Source organism: Lepidothrix coronata, unplaced genomic scaffold (assembly GCF_001604755.1).
Source record: "Lepidothrix coronata isolate B3197 unplaced genomic scaffold, Lepidothrix_coronata-1.0 Scaffold107, whole genome shotgun sequence".
NCBI lineage: Eukaryota > Metazoa > Chordata > Aves > Passeriformes > Pipridae > Lepidothrix > Lepidothrix coronata.
Window position 1 is genome coordinate 818,786 of NW_016690287.1, and position 21,094 is coordinate 839,879.

The 21,094-nt window shown below is 37.5% G+C and overlaps 1 protein-coding gene across 7 annotated transcripts in view; it reads right to left on the reverse strand.

The window, feature by feature from the left end:
* Nucleotides 1-337: 337 nt before the first annotated feature.
* Nucleotides 338-21,094, reverse strand: part of PLEKHA5 (pleckstrin homology domain containing A5) — a 167,596-nt gene continuing 146,839 nt past the window's right edge. For 4 of the 7 annotated variants that reach the window (XM_017823954.1, XM_017823952.1, XM_017823950.1 and 1 more), the window contains 12 exons: nt 20,432-20,533; nt 19,725-19,836; nt 19,423-19,469; nt 18,446-18,634; nt 17,746-17,863; nt 13,945-14,060; nt 12,476-12,685; nt 9,795-9,953; nt 8,480-8,601; nt 7,539-7,684; nt 6,253-6,357; nt 338-3,244 (listed from right to left, as the gene is read on the reverse strand). In XM_017823954.1, coding sequence (XP_017679443.1) covers nt 6,263-6,357; nt 7,539-7,684; nt 8,480-8,601; nt 9,795-9,953; nt 12,476-12,685; nt 13,945-14,060; nt 17,746-17,863; nt 18,446-18,634; nt 19,423-19,469; nt 19,725-19,836; nt 20,432-20,533 — 1,416 coding nt within the window. In that variant the 3' untranslated portion in view covers nt 338-3,244; nt 6,253-6,262. The remainder of the gene's footprint in view (nt 3,245-6,252; nt 6,358-7,538; nt 7,685-8,479; nt 8,602-9,794; nt 9,954-12,475; nt 12,686-13,944; nt 14,061-17,745; nt 17,864-18,445; nt 18,635-19,422; nt 19,470-19,724; nt 19,837-20,431; nt 20,534-21,094) is intronic. The other 3 variants (XM_017823956.1, XM_017823953.1, XM_017823951.1) reach the window with 2 other exon arrangements.

The window sequence follows — 21,094 nt, forward strand, 5'->3', positions numbered from 1 at the left end:
TTAGTAGATCTACCACTAACAGTGTAATTCATTAATATTTTTCATGTATGTATTCCTGGTACATTTAGTGAATCCAAGAGGGTGGGCAGTAATTCCGTCACAGTCTGTCCAATTATTGTGATTTAGACAGAAATGTTTATTTTCCCCCCCCAATTTCCTGAAAATAGAACCTTATTGGATTAATTTTATTACAGATTATTTATGAGGAAATATGAACTGAAGACTACTTTTTCCCCCCTCAGTAATAACATAAACAAGGTTTGGGTTTCAACTGCCCGGTGAGGTCTTTCTCTTTGAGCCAGTCCACAACATACAAAAACTGCCAAGACACCAACTATAACTGTTGAGTAATGTCACTTTATTAAGGGACTTAAAAGAATCACATTCTCTAGTAGCCTTGGAACAATGCAAATGGTGAACAAAAGACAAAAATAGATGTAATTGGTTCTGAAAAGCATGAACATCTGTAGAGAATGTGTTGCATTATTCCTAAGGACTCCCGCTTTTGAAAAAAAGCACGTTCCATATATACAAGTGTCAGTGCAATAGCCAATAAAGCAATCAGTCAGAAATATAAAAATATCCTAGATACAAACTTAAAATAGATGTTTGAAAGCTGACCATATCAGAATTCTGATATTTCTATATCTCAGGAGTATGATCATTGGGATGAGTTATTCTGATGAGGTAAGAAACAGTAGATGCTCTGTGATAACACAAAGCCATATTTTCTTTTTCTATAAGACAAAAAATAAAGCACCCAATGAAACTCCAAGTCTTTGCTGAAAGTGCCCACAGGAAGTGAAATTGTAGTCTATGAGCATTACTACATTCCTGCATCATTTACCTTTGCTATCTTTGCCAACAATTATACCAGCAAAACTCGCTAATTCTTCCACGCAGCTTCAGTACAAACTGCACATTCTTTGCAGATACACCAAACCTTTAATGCTTTAAACACAGCCAACATCTATAAATGTCCAAAAATCACTTAGTCATTCTTTCCTTTGTTGGTTGCAATTCTTGGCAGCAAGGGCAGAAAGATTGCAAAATTTGACAGCAAACAGATCTCACCAGAAGGGTTAGGGAGAGAACAGGGTGTGTCCTATTTGCTTTGCCTCAGGTGTTCCAGTGATGCCACTGAACTTAAACCTCAGCTGGTTGAGCAAAAAAAACCAAATTACATTCCTCTCCTTCACTCTATTTTTTGGAAGGAAGGATGCACTAATTTAGGGCTACTGCTCCAAAAAAAAAAAAAAAAAGATGGCTATTTGGACAAACTTTCAGATGGATGCTGTCTGCCTGCATCATGATTCATTTTCTTTCCTTTAGCCACCTCTTTCCCTGTGACTCTCAAGCTCTGCTGCTAAATTCTGATTCCTGTTTTTTCACTTTTCTAAGAAAATGGCAGAAGAACAGGTACAGACAGTGTACTCTGTGTCTTTGTAGCGAAGAGCCCCAGGAACACAAACTCCTACTCGGGGAGGGAGGCAACGATAGAGTTATTTCAAACTGTGTATTAATCTCAGGCATTCCTCTATGGAAAAACACAATGAATTATACAGTCTCTAGAACAGCAATATTAACTTGATCAGGATATGATTTGTACGATAAAAAAAGCGCAACAGGAGCTGGCAGTTGCCTTCTTGTGAAACTTGCCTTACCACTTATGGCACACACATGCACCGAAGCACAGAGCAGTTGCCTGAACCTGTGAAAGATTCCTCAGCTTTAATTCCTAGATTCAAAAGCTTTCCTTTAAATCGTTTCATTTTTCATCACTCTTTTCTAAACCTCTTTTTGTCTCAGGCAAATTCAGGCAGCTGTGCAAGGTGGGAAGGCGAAGCTACAGTAACATCTGCAGTGTGACAACACCAGACAAATTATTTCAGGTTTTCTTTCAGTTTCTGGAAGATGCCTTGCAGATGCCAAAGCCTCAAGGAATCATCACACTTCTCTCCTTAACCCCAACTGAACTTGACAATCAACGTTTGCAAATATTGAATTACTGCTCACCACACCCCACAGAGGTAACAGGCTGTTACCTCTCACGTAAACAGGCAGGGAATGGAGGCACAGAATGACTAAGTGATTATTCCAATATCACAATACAAGTCTGGGAGAGTCAGGAGCTGAACCTGTATTTCTTGTGTCTCAGTCTCAGGTTGTCTTTTTTGTTCTGTGTTGCAGCCTTATTCTTTCCCGTTGAGGAAGACTGGGATCTCTTAAGAGTCTGTCACTGCTACTCTGGTTGACAGGTGACGTTGTCAACGAGACAGGAATTGTTGCATTCCCCACATCAAAAGGTGGAACACAGTGTGACATCCGTTTGCTGGAAGAAACACTAACCATACAAGTCCTTAAGAACATCAACATTTATTTAATATGATATAAAAGAAATGGGATATGAACATTCGTATTTTTGAACAATAATAAGTGGCTTCTTATACTTACATCATATGTGCTCATTGTATAATATATACACAATGAACATAATTACATTTGTACACAAACTAAGTACTGGATTGAAAACCTGCTTATTGCTGTACACACCCTAACCCCAAGGAAAAGCCCAGTACCTCAAAATACCTACACTCCATTTTATTCAAGAAAAAGTAACCACTAACATTAATGTCTATGTTGACAGAAGTGTGGCAGTAACTGCTGACATTGCAACCTGACCAAGAAATAATTACAGCAGAAACAGGACATATTTTACTAAGCAATAATAAAAATGGCACATTTTAAATATATCTATATGTATATATATATATAAAAATTTTACAAATAAAATGTCAAAACAATAAATTGTAATGTTTAAAAAGTGTAAAACAAGTTTTAGTGGTGATATGTAAAATTAACCGAGTTATGCATCTAAAAGAGGCAAAAAAGTAAACTTATATGATCCATAATTAAAAGAACATTAAATTCTGGAGAATAGCAAATAAGGTTCTGACTGTAGGCTGCACATTAAAAAGAGCCTTTGTTTTATGTGCACAGAAATCATAGCAGCAAGCTGGTATCAGGAGAACAATCTGAAGGTTGTTGAGTGTACACGTGGGCCAGTTAAAGCTCTCTTGGAATAAACATTTTCCAGGAAGTGATAAAACGATGCTCTGTGGCCAAAAGCATCAGAACTATGAATTTCATAGATTTAAAATATACTGTACAATATCTTCTCATATTTTCATAGGTCAGGTCCATACATCTCAGGCATGAATTGTTTCAACAGAAGCCGTCAGTGCTGAAAGACAGACGTAGATTAAGTTACTCTATTTTAGCAACAGAATATTGTATAAAGCAACTCATGGGACTAAACACAGCAAAGAATTTCTGACCTCATCCTAGCAATGTAGGTGTAGAACATTACAAAGTATCTTAGGAATCAATTGTTTCCAAAATCTGTTTTCCTGATGAACAATAGCGATGCCAAGGTATTTCGACAGCAAGAGGCAAAACCAACCTTTTTTTCTCAAATTTACACGACTTCAAATAAAAGCGTGCTTATTCTTAGAGTTTTATCCTGTAATTCATGGTCATCTCCAAATGTTCTTCATAAAAAACCAGCAATAATAACAAAGATCCTAATTGCTCCAATAAATGACAGGCACAATTTGAAGAGGGATGCAGAATTATTTAGATGCTACACCGTAATGGCAGCGTAGCTGTAAAGGTGTTCTGAAGTTCAAGTGCTCCACCCAGAGCTTGCTGAATATTGATAATTGATGCTAGGACTTCTATAAATACTTTTTAACAGTTCATTACTAAGAATGTTTCTGAGCTTTGAATCCAGGTGCTGTATAAAATGTCATTATCCCTCCACTGTGCAGAGAAAACGTCGTGCTTAAAATCCAACAGTGTTTGTGATAAACATACAGATTTGTCTCTGCAAAGCAAGGACTGTGAAATAGAAAGTAGCCTTGTATTAACTGGTTTCTCCTTAGTCCTACAGTATCCTTTGCCACCAATTTCCTATGCCAAATTCCCCTGGTATCAGGCCAAGAGTATCGTTTTACTAATTGACTGTAAAAGCCAAATATAGGTATTACCTCTTTATTCTCTGAAATCTACTATGCATTTTCCAGATGCTGCCTGAAAAATTTGGTTGCGTGTGAACAGGGCTGATCCTGCAGCTTTGAAGTTGCCTTTTGCCACACAGGACTCCTTTGCATCTGAGAGACACCGAGTTCCTGCACATTAAAAGTGAGGTCTCTCAGCAAAGCACGAAGCCCTTGGAATACTGGAACCAGAGCCCCAGGAGGTGAGGGGCAGTAAACACTGCAGGCAAGCACTGTGCTTCACACATCTACGTATGCTAAGCCCAGCTCATGGCATGAATTTGGTTTGGAACTCATAGGAAACAATCAACAGAAGCATCAAATGCAGCAGTGTGGAATGTATAATGCACATAGCTGAAAGCTTTTCCCAACTCAAATCAAATACTAAACAACCACAAAGGATGCATTTGAAGTTCTGGAATGCTTTCTTCATCATGGACAGGCATGTGTAAGCAGAGTGTTAGTTTTACAAGTGCCATCCCAGATGTACCATTTTGCCATAACAATTAAGGCCTCTTTGCAGAACTGTCCCTGACACAGAAACGCTGAGGTGCTGCCACGGGGATACACCTTGCTGAGGGTGCCAAGGCCTGGGCAGTAAGTTACAAGGCAGATCACTAAATGAGGGCTTTGCTTTTGCTAGTCTCATGTTTAGCACAAATCCTGAAGAAAATGGATTTGCTGATCTGATCATCTGAGCTGATGACAAGAACTGAAAGCAACTCAATGCAATTGGTGACAAATTTCTGGTTGCTTCCCCTTTCAAGACAGGCGTGCTGTGGCCATGGACAGAATCCAGCAGTGCAGTTTCAGTTTCACCAATGACCCAAAATTGAGTTGCTGGGGGAATGCTTGCCCTATTTAAAAAGGAGATTCATGATAAATGTGTGCATATTCATATAGTGAAATTGAAATGCATTAACACAAATCAGCATTTCCAGGAAAAAAGTCCCACTTGTCTTTTTTAAAATAGATCTGTAACGAAAAATTGAATAAAAGCACAAAGGTTCAAGCTAAATCTAACCATGACGGACCACACCCATCAGGAAGGCAGCAACAGTGTCAGACTGAATGGGAAGATGGCATTTTCCACTCTCTCAAAAGGAAAAAAGATTAAAATAATTTTCCTTTTGTTTTTTTTTTTTTTTTTTGGAAGAGTATAAATAGTTTCCTGTTCTTAGTTCCTATAATAAGGGTGCCCGGGATGACTAATAAGTCTAATATTGTTAAGATGAAAGCTTGGCAATGGAGATTGGGAGGGTAAATTAAGAATATGCATTTTCAGATCTCCTCACGCTAAATGACTGAAAATGTCTCAGTTTTAAAACTTTCTTGATTTTAAAGCTTTTTTTAAGTTACATTAGCTATGGCATTTGACATTGCCATTGAAACAAAGCTCATTCTTTTAGTAGAAAGCTTATTTTAACAGGTACTTCCTGACAACAAAGAAATGTGGATTGATTTAAACGCTGGTAAGTGCTGAGGCATTCACACTGGTATCCTACTAATTTCGTTAAACCCTCGTATAAACAAACACACATACTTGGATTTTCATTGCCATTCATTAAGCAGGTAACACTACAGGTAGGAACATGTAAATCTAGCCCAACTCATGCATTCTAACTTGACTCCTGGAAGCAATCACCCACTGTGACAAGGGCTTCCTCCACAGAAAGAAAAAAAAAAAAAGTTTTGTAATTGTTATGTTTCTTTCACCCCCGTTTTTTCCCTTCTGCTTGTCATGTCTCAGTCACCCCTGTCTTAAGCTATAACCTCTCCAGGCTGTTAGACCATTCCCTGCAGCACTGAGAGCCCAAGCTGCAGTTGCCTATTACCAGGACTGAAGCATCAAGATTCATTTGCACCTCTGCAGTGATGCTCATACCTTAACTATCAGCTTCGGAACAGCTCAGGTCTCTCATGTAATTCAAAGGGCCATTATCTTGCCAGTTGTGGAGAACTCAGCTTGATAAACCAATTAGCCCTTTCTCTTTGCACTTGGAGAGAGAATACACTCCTTGCAAGCAAATCAATACATGAATTTGTTTGTTTTCTGGTTAGTTTATATTCAACATCGCAGGTAACTTTGTCTTGCTGAGTACTGCCTACAGATGTTTCTCAAGAAAACAATCAGAGTACATGTACTTAGAAAAATATTAGGAACAGGAGGGGTGGGGGAAAAAAAAGGACGTACTTCTCTGTAACTATACACACATGAAATGTGATCCTTCTGTGAGCTGTGTCTGTGTAGATGGAGCAGGTGACAATGACGATTCTGGTGAAGAAGGCAAACTTTTCACTGCGAGTCATACAGCAAAAGAAATAAGATAAATACAAAAATACCAGTTACAGAAGCCATAACAAATACAAGCTTGAAAATCGCCTTTTCAAGCCGTTGCAAACATAAGCAGGAACTTAGTACACAAGCTACACAAGTAAAGACTTAAAATCTGATCAGCACAAAAAGCACAACACCGGGGGAGAGAACAGTTGTTCTCAAGAAAGATCATTTATCAGACTTAGAAATAACTACTAGAACAAACACATGAATGCTGATGTGTTATTTATGTTGCAAAGAGAGAGAGAGAGGAAAAAAACAAACGTAAAATTTAAGTAGTTGGGATACTTTCCCAAACCCACCTTTATATCCCAACTCAGATTAACTGAACTGTTTTATTCTGCTGAGCACTACAAAATGTACACATGAGTTCTGGTTTTGATTATCAAGTCACAGAAAGGATTGCTGACTGTACTACAAAGGTCCAGATCACCTCTTATATCCATAAATTGAACCATTTGGCTCATTTAACCATTCCCATCAGCAAATAATCCTAATACTGTCTTAAATTCTATCTTCTTCCTGCCTCCTCCCCCATTCACTCCTCTCTTTTTCCCCCTCTTTGAATACATTTTGCTTTATTCCAGCCTTTTCTTCTTGCAAAGTAGTACACCACCAGTCACTGTACCACTGTTTTCTGTTTCTTCATCTTTTCTTACCCCTCAAAATGTGACCAAACTGGGGTCTTTTACTTGCTAGTTCAAAGTCTGCTAGATATACTGGAAACTCTTGAGGACTGAACAATCTTGGGCATATCTGAGGCCACTCAGTAGCAGGAGCAATGGTAAAAAAAATCTATGCATATCCAGATTGAGAGGCTGTTCTACAAGATGAATAAGGAAGTGTTTGTTCCAACCAACAACTACAGTATGACTTAATTTCTGGCAACAGTTATTTAAATCCCTAAAATTAAATGCAACTGTAAGATCTACATTAAAACCTCAGAAAAACGGAATTTCTGTAGCTGTCCAGTGGGAAACTATTTTTCTCTACATTATAAAACTCTGCACTTGACATGTAGACTAGCTCAGCACTTTCAATTCACAAGGGTTTCAGAGCATCAAAAGACATAACCAAAATGAAATAAAGTTTTACATATGTACTGTGTAAGCTGTGCTTCAGTCCAAACTCTTTTTCCATACCTGCTGTTGCCTGGTTTCCTTTTGAAGACTGTGCTGCTAATTCAAATGAAGACATAATCCCTTCTTGATCTCGAACGCTAACTACTTCACTTTCTTCTGAGCTGGTTTTGGGTTTGTGGTTTGTAACTGTGGTCACACTCTGCAAGCTGGTTAAAAAAAACACAGCGTTTAGAACTCGCTCCAACTTAATTTCAGGTGTTAACCACTAAGTACAGGAGTTATCATTTAATTTTCTCCCGTTAACAGGAAAAAGTTGCAACTTGCAAGTCCGCGTAGAATAAATCGAGCACTCATTTTGAAAGCCTTCTACTTCGTGTAGCTACACTTAAAAAAAAAAAGGCACTCGAAATTTAATTCCTTTCCTTACATCCTCCTGCAGTTTTCTACTGCTGAAGGGTCCTGTGAGAAAGTTATGACCTAATGTAAGAACTCATTTAGGACCTGCAGTGCAACTTATACAGAAGTTATGGATCCTTAGAGAGAAATATCCAAGACGTAATATCCCTCTAATTCTGCAATGCTTCAAAACAGTGAAGTAAAAATTAAAGCAGGAGATGTAAAATAAGTTGTTTAGTTTGCTCCTAAATACCAGCAGTAAAGAGCTTGCTATGGAAGCCCTGGCTGAAGTGTTCACAATTAACTGATACAAAGCCTGAACTGATATTATGAAATACATAACAAGGCCAAACAAGGATTATGAACATATTCTGTTTATCACTGGGGCAATACTTGAAAATAAACATTGTTTCACCCACCAACTCATCACCTCTTACTGACCCCCTGCAGCAGTTAAGCTTCTCACCAGATTTCCCTATATGTAAACCACTCAGAAACATATAAATCTACCTTTTCAGTATTTATGGCAGTTGCCTGGTCCATTCAGCTAATAAATAAAATGTGCAAGTTTAAAATAGCCTCTGAACATCTTGTTTTATTTTTACCTTATATCACCATCATGTGTTTCTTCCAATTTATTTTTCTTTTCTGCTTTCTCTTCATTACTCACTTCTTTTGAGTCAGATGCAACATGTGCATCTGATAAAAGATCGTCAGTTTTTGACAGCTATAAAAAAATTGAAATCATGAAACAAAAAGCTGTAACACACACTAAGTGGCAGATAAGAAATACAGTACCAGGAAACAGTTTTATTAACAGACAAATTTTGCCATCATGTATACTTAGTAACTCAGAATTACATAACTTAAGAAATTTTTATCAATACCACTCAGGTTAATAGAGTTATCCTGAAACTTATACCAGAGCCAACGGGCAGGGCTTGACTAAATAACTTCCAGAACTTATCTGAACTCTTTGGATTGCAGCCTGCCTATTTTTCATGCTATGCATCTATTTACAGTGCCAACAGAGATTCCAGATACTGGAATATATTGCTGATAGGGCTGAATGCTGCCCTTAAAGGTCTGATTAGATATAGTCAATATAAGTGTATGACATAATTTTCCTTTAAAAGATTTACATGTTTAACAAAGGAACAGACTCTCAAGAGAAAGTGGGTTTGAAAAATAACAACAGAAGTTAGTTATTTGATTTTTACCATTCTCCATCAGAGATATGTTTATAAAAACTAAATATAAAATAGGAAAATGAAAGGAAAAGTGAGTGAGGAAAAGGAAAAGCAAAGGATGATTGAGGAATACAGGTACAGATGAAGAAAAAAACCTCTACACAATATTTTAGAAAATATTAAACTATAAGCAGGATGTGATTATGCAAAAACAACTCCAGTAATCTATTTCTCATAATCAGCCTGGTTTTGCTGAGTGTTCAGGGCACTTTAGCACCAGAAACACCAAGGTAATTCAATGCCAAGTGAGTCTGAAACTATTTCAAGACAGAAATCAAATCAGTGGCCAAACAGCACAAAGTACAGTTATTGCCTACTTCCATGTGTAAATTGTTGTGTCACCTTTATTCTGCTTTCTATAAACTATTTGATGCACTACAGCCAACCAAAAAAAAATTCAGGTGTATTAAATGATTGTCAAAAACTGGGACAGTCTAAGCAATGAACAGAAATTTAAAAGCCATACACAAGAGAACTCAATGTCTCAGCTGTAGGCAGATCTGACAAAATCTTGTGATTCTCTATAGAATACTGTATATACAAAAAGAAATCTTTTTTTCCCAAGCAGAAGGAACTGGTTCAATTTCCCACACTCTGCTGTCTGTGGCTAAAAATATTTTTCTACTGCAAGACAGGGTGATGAACAGTTCAATAAGGGACAGTTCGGTACCTCTTTAGTAAAACCTGAATTATGTTCTTGTTCTCCATCGTGCTTTAGTTGTGCTATTTCTTCTCCAGGACTTCCATTATTTTGTTTCAAATTATTTTCTCTACTGGTGCTCTCTAATTCCTTCATGTTACTATATACAGTATCATCCTTTTTTCGATTCTGTGGAACAAAATTGATATATAGACGTATTCTTACAAAAATTGTCACTGTCTCAGTTCTGAGTCTGGTGGTGTTCTATGACTGTGTTAAAATAAAATACTTAAAAAACCTTCTGTGCACCACACTGCAATAAGGAAAATGGAAATTGTTAAGGACTTGGAATTTTCTCATTTTTGTACCATTTAAAACAGTTCAGCCTGACACTCCTTTGTCTGTAAGACTATTGTACTTCCTGTGCCCCCCCTTCATCTCCAGCATTTCAATGTCACCTTTATCTTCTGAAATTTTATTCATATTTAGCTCAGTCACACACAAGCTTGGTAGCATTCTTACTTGCATTCATAACCACTGTTCTTTTTATAAAACAGCTTTTCTTGGCTAAAAAAAAAGGATAAAAATCTGCTTTCAGCACAAAATTCACGGTGCACCTGTGTGCACTTTCTCCAATTATCTTGGGTATCCTCCAAGCCTATGCTGTGAACTGATTTAATAAAGGACAACATAGCATTTGATAACGGTAGAGGATATTACTTATTCCTTAAAAAAAAATCCATTGCACAGAGAAGAAGTTGATATAAAATTTTTGTGGAAGGATGGTAGAGGTGGCTTAAGATTGTGAGCTGTGAACATTATCTTGTCAGAGTAGCAAACTGAACTGAAGTGAGGTTCATCTTATCAAAGAACTGGGGCTGAGAAAAATGGGAGCCATAAAAGCAGTAAATCTTGAGGCTGAATTCCTGTGATTTAACACATGCACACTATTAAGAGGAAATCATGTAAGTCAGTCCATAAATCAATCTCTTTACTCTCCTAAATTAAAGTCTGCATCCTTATCATATGCTGTTCCCAATAACAATTGTGAAGCAACTTCCTTTTGTATTATGGTAATCACTTAAAAATTACACAGCAGGCCATTTATAAAATCCATTTTTACCTACAATCCTTAAATAACCAAACCACAGACGAAAAGACTTCCAGCAGTTAATGCCGTTGCACCACTTTTCTAAAAATCAATAGACATAGAAACTATGCTTTTAAAAATAAAAACTATTACTACAGCATAATACCTCATCTTAGGGCTTTTTGCCAAATAGAACTGTAGAAGCTGTGGTAGAAGAAGTGATTTCATAGCACAGACTACTAGCTAAATATTCAATTCAGACATCTTCTCACGTATTCTGTGAAGTTCTTATCATCCACAGAGCCCTGATTTCACACAGAAGGCTGAAGGACATGCTGACATGAACAATATTCTTTTGAGCTCTGGCACAGAGGATTTGGCCCCTTCCCCCACTGTGCTGGCTACCCACGTTTTGACAGACGTGGCTGCAGCTTCCTCACCCTGAGGTAGGAAATGATACCACAGGAGAGTGGTAAAGCTTGAACACCTCCGTAAAAACTACCCAAACAAGGTCTGCAGAGGTTTGCTTTGCACATCCTCTTCTCGAGAGAGGCAGTGTTAATCACAGAAGTATTTCTAGGAACTCCCTTCATATATAGCATTCATGATGTCAGCCCAGATACCGAGTGTCTTCTGGGGATCCAGTGCTCTTGAAGGAAAAGGAACTTTTGTGTAGCTCAGAGGGGAAAAAAACCCACCCAATCTAAAAATTATTTGGAAATATGTGACTGCTTAACACTGCAACGCATTTAATCGGGTTTTGGAAAATCGGATGTTTAAATGCCTACAAAACAAAAAAGAAGGCATTTCCCTACCACTGTAAAAAAAAACCCCAAAAACCCAGTAAAAAACCCCAAATCAATAAACAGTGTGGTCTGAAGAAAAAAACATGCCAGAAGATTAAAACCTCAAATAAACAAAAAACCCCAACCCCATTAAGCTGTTGAAAAAGAAAACTACTTCTCAGCAGTTAGAAAGCAGTAGGCTGCCTAACATCCACTATCCTGAATCTGGATTTAGTTGGGCTCTTGCTTTTTGTGTGTTTGTTAGGGATTTTTTTTTTTTAGATAAATATTCAGGATGGTATTTCCTGGTTAATGACAAGCACTCATAGCTTCCTTCTCTCTCCCTACCCTTTACCTTTGAATAAACTGTTCAGTAAAAGAAGCGAGTTTAAGAATGAGTGAAAACAAAAGTGCAAGTTCTATTTTTATGTATAATTTATGAGCTCAAAAACCACAGCAAAAGAGTACCAGTTAGAAGCCATGACCATAAATATACATTCCTACCTAAAAATGTTACAGATGTTTGAATATATTACTTTCAACATCAACTGAACCATGATTCTCCTTGATACTGCTTTTAGTCAGGAACCTTGCAATTTCATTTGTTGTTTGCTACATTTAAAAAAGAAAAAAACCCGACAAAACCCTGTTAACAAATATCACAAAGATTTGAACTATTTATTTTCCAAAAAGACAAAGAAGTGTAAGCATGAAGATTGTGCTCTGCCTTTCTCTTGGGTCTGGCAGAGAACTGTGACTCCATACAAGCAGTCTCAAAGAGACACCTCTGGTTTTTAACTGGACACATTAAAGCTTTTGATCAACAGGGGACCCACCTGTGCCAATCTGAATGGATTATCTCTGACACACGACAAACTCTGTGAAGGAGACTGGTCTGAAACGCCAATAATATTGAGTCCTTTCCTCTTTTCTCTCAGGCAAGCTTGCTGGTGTCTTTTTATTCTTTCCATCTGTTCCTCCACAGTCATTCGAGGCCGTGAGCTTTCTGCAAGACACAGCTGCTCCACTGCACTTCTTGGTCTTTCCTTAAATGGAAGAACATGTGATTTAAAAAAACCACTATTTCCAACTTCAGAAGAGATCACCTAATGACTTATTAAAAAACAGAAAAATAGTGAGCAAATAGAGATCTCCTATACATGTGAAAAAAAGTACAAGAACCGATTATTAATAAATGAACACCAAATCTGAAAATAAAAGGAAGGAATGATTTGCTTTTTTAAGCAATAACATTGCCATCATCAATGATAAACATTAAGAGAATGGGTAGATGCTCTCTCAAAGCCATCCTCTCGAGCTAAAACAATTTACCAGACATTATACAACTGGCAAACACGAGTTATTTGACTGAGACAGAAACATAATTGAAATTTAACGATCCAGGACATTTATACCAGTTGATCTAATAGTGATTTCTGCCTTTTTATTTCAAGAAAAACTACAGCTGGGCATCATTTAACAGCAAGTGCAGGCTGAAACTAAGTGAATTTATCAGCACGTAAAAATCTGTAATTCTAAGCATTGTATTTTTCCCAAAATAACAACCATCACTTTACCTACTTTCTTCTTGAAATTCACTGATTTACAGGCAGATCTGTACTTTGTATGAAAAATAAAAATCGACTTCAGGCCAATCAGCTGCATTCAGTACATTCAGAGTAACTGATTTCACTGACGAAAACTGAGAAGTCCTTTCTCCAGTTAACACCCTGTGAGTTTCTCTCTCCTCTCCCCTTCTTCCTGCAACTTCTCCTCTTCTATCTGTGCTGCAACTACGATAAGTTTTTCCTTTTACTACATATAAATGTCTGTCTTTAACCCACAGACTACAGAACTCTCTAATCTGAAATTTCAGGCCTATTACCTGCACGCTGCTTACTGTATCCTTATTTTTTGCTGCTTTAGGTGTTTCCCAAATCGCTTTAGTAATGAAATAAATAAAAGTCAGCCCCAGAAGGCAAATACAAGTCCTTCAAAGTTTTAATCTAAGATCTTCCAACTCATGTCTCAGCTTCAGCAGCTTAGTGGATTTATCATTATCCTTTAATTGTTGCCGAGTCTGAGTGTCTCCGTGCAGTTTAACCCACACGACATTTATAATATTATCATCCTTTCTACAGATGTCTCCATTAATTTAGTATATGACGCTTTAATAACAGTGATTTTTTTCTTTTTTGGCTAAGAAAATCAAAAAGATAACTTCAGCTTTTGGGGTAACTACAGAACTTAAACTTGGAAAGGTTGTATCACTGTCCATCAATGCTGGAAAGTTATTTTAAAGTACCGTTCTTAGATCTATCTTCTTGTTCTTCCTCAAAGTGACATAGGATGCTATTGTTGAAGACTCTGGTGTTGGTGATTTGGTTCTGGGTGGTACAACTCCCACAGGAAAATGTGAGCCTGCAAAACAGTAAAGCAAAATATACTAAGTGTTGTGCAAAACACCGCCGAAACTGTTGATTTGTTTTCTAGGAAATACATGTTGGGAACTCTTCCTCAAAATTTTGACAGCAAGGATCTTAGAGGTCTCAAACCACAACACTAATCTACATGTGTTTTAAGGAAAAATACCCCCTGGCCTGAGGTTGCATGAACGGAACAAAACATGGAGAACAACTGCATGTGGCACAAGAGACTGCTGGTCATAAAAATAACAGTGAGAAACAGATAAATATTAGACAGCCCTCTGTGCAATTCCTGGGAGAATTCCAGGGAAGATGGCTGAGCTTCCCACCTCATGGATGGCCATACTGGGACTTTTTATGGAGCAGAGTTTGCAAGGCCAGCAAGATGCCCAGGTAACCCTACCAGTGCTGTCATTTAAGGCCAGGCTTACAAGATTGCAAAGCGTCCAAATACAGAATTTAGCCAAAAGTGGGACCAAAGACAAAAAGTAATTAAGTGTGGGTTGCTTACTTGGGAAGAAACAAAGGCTGTGAAAGGGAGGGGGCAAGGCAGTTGAGAAAGAACAGGCATGGAATAAGGGAGAGGAATAAAAAGGGGGTCAGCTTTGCATAAGGGGAATAAAAGGGGCCAGCTTTGCATAAGCAAGCTGCTTGTCAAGGTGCTTGTCTGGTCAAGGCCCATGCTTTAGCACTGCATAGTGTCCTATCTTCTTATTAGATTTTATTCTGTAAAGTATTTTCCATTTTCTATGTGGGTATGCTTTCCCTTCCACGCGTGACAGATGCCAGGGATCTTCAAGCCAGGTGAGCTTGTGAGTAGGAGACAGCTACAGAAGATCAGAGGTCTGGGAGCCAAAAATGGGAAAGACTCTGGGTCTGGGCTACCACGGGGACCCTATGTCTGGACCTGCCAGCAGGGTGAAGCTTTTGTCTGTGAGATCCTAAAGAACTTAAGGCCAGAGTAGATGGCAAGCAGAACACACGGTGTGGGAGCCAGCTGCTCAAGAGACCTCAGGTACAGGATGTGGAAACTGGAGAGGCCAGAGGTACCGAGAGTTAAATGAAGATGCCATAAATCCAGCAGCTCCTGGGTGGACTGACTTGTGTGTGTGCACACATGTGCTCATGTCTATATGTGTAGGAGATCAGCTGGTGAGCTCTGAGCATGGTCAGCTGGTGAGACAGAACTGTGTTCTGTGTCCTGATGCCTGCTGCATTCAGCTTCTCCCAACCATCTTCACCATCAGTTTTGCTACCTAGAGAAGCCCTGCCAAAATGTAATTAGGCTGGTGGAAAACTGAACTATGTTAAAACTTACAAAATATACAGGTTTAATTAAGTAACTCTTCCTTTTTGCTTCTTTATACACGCAGGAAATAAAACTATGAAAAATATTGTTTCCTTGACGATTTTGCCTGAAAAACTAGGTATGACTTCTTTAACAATCAAATTATTTCTACTTGCTTTTCCTGAGGTTTCGCAGATTTTAGAGGATAAACTGATTCAGTGAAGGCTCATCTCTTTCTCCAAATAGTTTGATAGGCCTACAAAATATTCTGGAGGTATTTGAATGCCCTTGAGTGAAATCCATCACTCAAACCCAAAACTGCAAAGCAACAGTTTGGGTCTCCTTTAGACATAAAAAGGATAAAACATAGCAGAAGTTCATTTTCTTTTTGTGCCATGTTTATGTACTACACAGGCCATAAGTACTCCTCTGGTCTCAGACAGATGTAAGGATTACTTCACATACTCCCATTAAAACATTTTTCCTTATTTGCTGATGTTTGAAAAGAGAAGCAAGACTGACATGAGAATTGTTTAGTACAGTAATGTGCACAATGAGCTAGAAAAACATTTTTAAATTTTCTCTGAAATTTATTAGTTTTTAGAACCACTTTCAAAAAGCAACTACATCATTTAGGTGTAACTTCTTAAAACAGCAAGAAAGAAAAAATGCAGAAGATGAGCTGCCTTTGAGTTTGTTTCCTTTTCAGTTTAAAAACTGCTAAGACAGAAAGGCATAAAAGTGTTTGTTGAAACAGCATATAGCTGTAATGGCATATACACTCTAAAACCAGACAAACAATCAGAAATGGTTAGATTTTTCCTGCTGCAAGGGGACTGTTATTGTGAGTAAATGCCCAGAACAAGAAATATCTGTTAGAAAATTCATATGCTCAGGTGTGTGCACTGGATGATAAAACACAGATATGATAAAGAGCAGAATGAAGTGAGTTTAAGAATATAGAAAGCCTCTCACTGCAGCTATTCTCTCCCCTACCCCTAAATATTATTTATATTAGAGGAATTTGTATTATTGCTTTCCCTGCCTGTTTTTCTACAAATGGACATAATAACATTACTTCTGTCTTTAGGACAGAAAGCAGATTGGGGTGCTCAAAAAGTACTGGGTTTCTTTACATGGTCAGTGTAGGCTTTGTTATTTTATCTTGATCATTACTTTATCTCTTGTCATAAATTACTATGAGTAATCTGGTACATCACAGGACAATAAAACCTAGGCATGTTTTCAGAAAGGCAAGCTCCTCAATTTAAGTGGTTGATGATTAGCAAATCTCAGGCTAAACCTTGCATTTTTTTCCCACCAAGTTAACAGAAATTTAACATATATCTTAATGTTATATCTCAGCAAATACCACAGTGAATCTGAACTGACTAATTGTCTGGTAAGTGCAAGCTTAAATTATGTCATAGGGCCACTCAAATTGTTTATACCCAAACTATGCTAACCTTAGTTTTAGAAGCCTCCATTTACCATTCTGATGAAAACAATATCCTTGTATGATCATAACTCTCGATAAAATTCTGGTACCATTGCACCAGCCTGCTCTGTTAACGCTGAGTCAAACTACCAAAACAAGAGGCAGTGATCCTGCTGGCACTGGAAACATCAATCCTTACAGTAAGAAAACCCCTAAATTTAGTTACTTTCTCTCAAACCTCTTAATATGGTTTTTGGGAGATGCTAAAGCTGAGCATTTTCCTGAAGTCACCTTTAACAAACTATTCTGTGTGTTTTAACAAACAGAATTGAGAAGCACTTCCTGGTAAAAGACTCTACCAAGCAATTAGTAGCTTTTATGGAAGCTAGATGAAGAGAAGAATCTAAAGCATTTAGCAATTGCAAAGACCTTTATTGTCTGTACACTCCAAGGTCATGATCATTATTCCTATTATATCAGAGGACAGAAGGCAATTCAACAATTACAAGATTAAAAAAAAGAAAAAGACATTGTTTCCCTGCCTTATGAGAGCCTGAAAATTCTGTGGTGCTGCCTTTTTGGACGTTCCAGTGACATAACATCGGGAGCTTGATTCAAAAACTGAGTAATTGTTCAAGGGCAAGAACATAAAATGGGTAATTGTTCAAGGGAATGGTGTGTGGGGAATGTGAGTGATGTGATTAGACATGGTGTCAATAAGGATTTCAGGGTTGTTGGTGAGTGTAATGTTTGATTTTTCTGCGGTGTAATTGACTGAAATCTTTCTCGTCATATAATTAAATCATTATTTTATTGTGGAAGCTGTTTCATCAAACTGGGAAATGGACAGGCTGCAAAGATCCAAACCACGATGCAGCTTCTGTAACACAGTTAAGCTCTGTATTCCTTGTGAAAAAAACTGAAAGGTTGTAAACACCGCACCCGGGGACAAACCTTTAGCAGTAGATTCTGATTCTGACATTTGTTCTGTTTTTTCTTCACCATTAGACTCATCTACTTCTGCTACTGTAGTTAACTCCGGTTCGCTCTTATAAAGCCTATAGTCAGGACCCTGAGGAACATCAAGTTATGAGGTAAATAAACAGGCATTTTTGTACAAGCATTCATGTCTTAAGACTCAAACCAGTTGTTCTGTGGTGACTCTGCTCTCACTTTAAGACAGTGTTCCATTGTTCAAGCGCTATTACAGAAGTATTTCTTTGTCGTCAATTTGAGCAACATTTGCAGGCGTTCAGAAATCACAGAAAAAAACTGCCATGAGAATGCAGAGTTGTGGGGTTTTCTAATGATCTTCCTGAAATGAACTGGTATAAGCTTCAAAAACCGAGCCCACGGTTTTTTTAAGAACTAGTGAGGAGAGGAATCTAATTTTCTGAAATGTACTCAGGTGCAAAAATTTAAGTCTTAAGACATTTTACATATGCACAGAACATATGACAGGAAAATTTGAAGAGCAAATGATGGGGCCGTAAATAAAACTAAGTAAACAAAAGTAGAACCATAACACAAAAGTAGAACCATAACACAAAAATAAAACCATAACACGAAAGTAGCTGGATGAGTAAATAAAAACTGTGACAGCGCAGAGGAAGGAGGATGCTTGAAGAACAACGTGGCAGTTTAAGCCACTTACACAGTAAGATCCATTTCTCTGATATCCTTGAACTTGGTAAATCTTCTTTTCTTCTGTCAGATGTACTGGGCCCCTGCTATAACAGAGCAAGGAGCTGCTATCACTGGGCAGAGGGGGGATTATGGGAGGATGCTCTGTAAAGTCATAGGACCGAGGGAGTGGAGGACGAGGTGGGACTACTTCCTCTTCCTAAAGATTGTAGAATAGTCACCTTATTTAGATGTGCACACCTGTTACAATTATTTATAACTTAAAAAGAAAAATATATTACCATGGCTACACCAGCTATAAATTTTGGAATTAAAGGGACAATGTCACATTTAAAAAAAAAAAAAAAAAAAGAAATTCTAACACCTGCACTTCCTGTTGGACATGAACTCTCAAGAACTCTCTAAATCATCCTTTTAAAAATTAAATTAATTATATTTTTAAAGATTTTTACATGAAGAGACTTTTAGAAGGTTCTGTAAGTCAAATGTATTTTGCATACACTTTAGATAACCATGACAATGTCCCTTTAAAACAGTAACTTCCAGCCAGATTTTCAGAGGGTTTGAACATTTGGGAGCTCCCACAGTTTCAGCTCTTCTTGTGGGTGCTCTGGCCACCTGAGAACCCGGCTCAATATTTGAACAGACATATAAAGCAATCTATTTTTTCCCATGAGAAATGTGGTGGGTAGAAGACAAATCCATAAATCGGGGTTTATATTTCTACAGTAACAGCCTAAGGAGAGGAAAAGGTGAGAAATGGAAAAGAGAAACACAGCAGTGAGAATATAAAGACAGAACAAATGAAAGTGTTACAATTACTAGTGGAGCTATCAGTTTTTAAAATTAGTTCATAAAGCAATATTTTCACAGAAACATACTGAATACATAGTTCAGCCATCCTTAAAATATTTAAGATGTTTATTTTTGTCATAACTATGTTACAAATTCAGTGATGCTAAAATAGTAAATATGCTAAAACCATACCTCATTTTTATATTTAATGGATGAAAATGTTCTTGAAACCATGATGCCTGTTTGAGGGAAGGGGGAAAGGTGTAGAAAAACAAAGAGAAAAAATGTTTTCAATACACAGCTTTTAAAATAGGAACTACAACCTGTTGCTATCATATTACAAAAAGCATCAAATTAAAACAGATGATTTCTTTTCCTTTTTTTCTCAGTAACTGTACAACATTTTCAAACACACAAAAACAACGATGGAGCTTTAGTTTAAAAATGTATGTGATCCAATTTCATTTCCTGTGAGATAAAAATAATCAGTTTACCTGCCTCTGAAGAGCTTCTTTGCTGTTTATGTTTAAGTAAACCCTCCATGACATCTTGAATTCTCCACAGTTCCTTCTGAATCTGAGCACGCTGTATCCCTGCTGACTCAGTCTGTGAGTAAACAGCATACATGGGCAATACATTAGAATACCTTGCAAGTGGAAAAAAAAAAGGGAAAACCTTCTTCTTTCTTTGGACTACACTGCATAGCCTTTCATGATGAAGGAAAATAAAATACAGTAATAAAGTCCCATAAAAGTGCCACATGCAAATATTGCCCAGAATAAAAAGTATGATTAACTAATTTCAAAATGCACTGGTTAATCTGACAGCAATCTGCTAGTTCAAATTTCACTTAAAGAACTGAATTGTATCGACTGTGTCCAAAGAAAATCCAAGCAAACTTTGCACAGGAGACCTATGTACAACAATAGAAAAGGAACCATCAGTTGCAATCTCAAAACAGGTGGAGATGAACATCACTGAAACAGAAAGAGGAAGCTTCCAGACACAGGAAAACCAGTGCTACAGCTTCAAAAAAATGGGAAAAGCTGAAGACTTCTTCAGAACTTACAAGGTATAAAAATAAATTACAAGTTTGTAAGTAAATGCACCACATGTCCACCTTTTTTCATAGACACAGTTTTTTAAACAAACTCATAGAAAATCCAAGTGAATTAAGTGTACTTTAAGATCTATGCCACACCTGAATTTCTCCAAGCCGATCAAGTTGCTCCTGCATATGGTTCCTTGTTACAGTTACATCATACTCCAATTTATCATATTCTCTCCAAGCTCTTTCCAGTTCCTAAGCATGTACAAAAGTAAAGAATTACAGATGCATATTTAAGTTACAAAAAATAAACTAACAAATAAACCCCCAAAAAAACCCCAAGCAAACAATTTTTTTTTTCTTTTTCCAGTGGCTTGAGACTTCAGGAAGCAATGCATAAATAGATAGCAGCAATAAATAAAGATGTAATTTAGAGAATGTGATGTTTAAACAGCTTTTTGATTTTCTAATGATACTAAATGGAATTCAAACAAACAGCATTTTGTCTTTTCACAAACAAAAAGGATAAGCAAGGGGAAATTCTTCAGAACACGTCTTTCTAGTCAGCAGGCATGTGGGTCTTAAGCTGTCTCTCCACTGAGGCAGAAAACTCACAAAAATGGATGCAAATTTGTGTCTTTTATCACACAGAATACACATGTGTGAGTGCACAGCATGTGTGTGCATATGCAATGCATTATGCAGGACAAATGTAAGTCATCCAACCCTGCCTGTAAAGCTGCCTGTGAGTGCCCCAGGCCTACTAATACACCGCTGTTTTACGTGAGTGAAACTACAGTCACCAGAAGGAAAAGG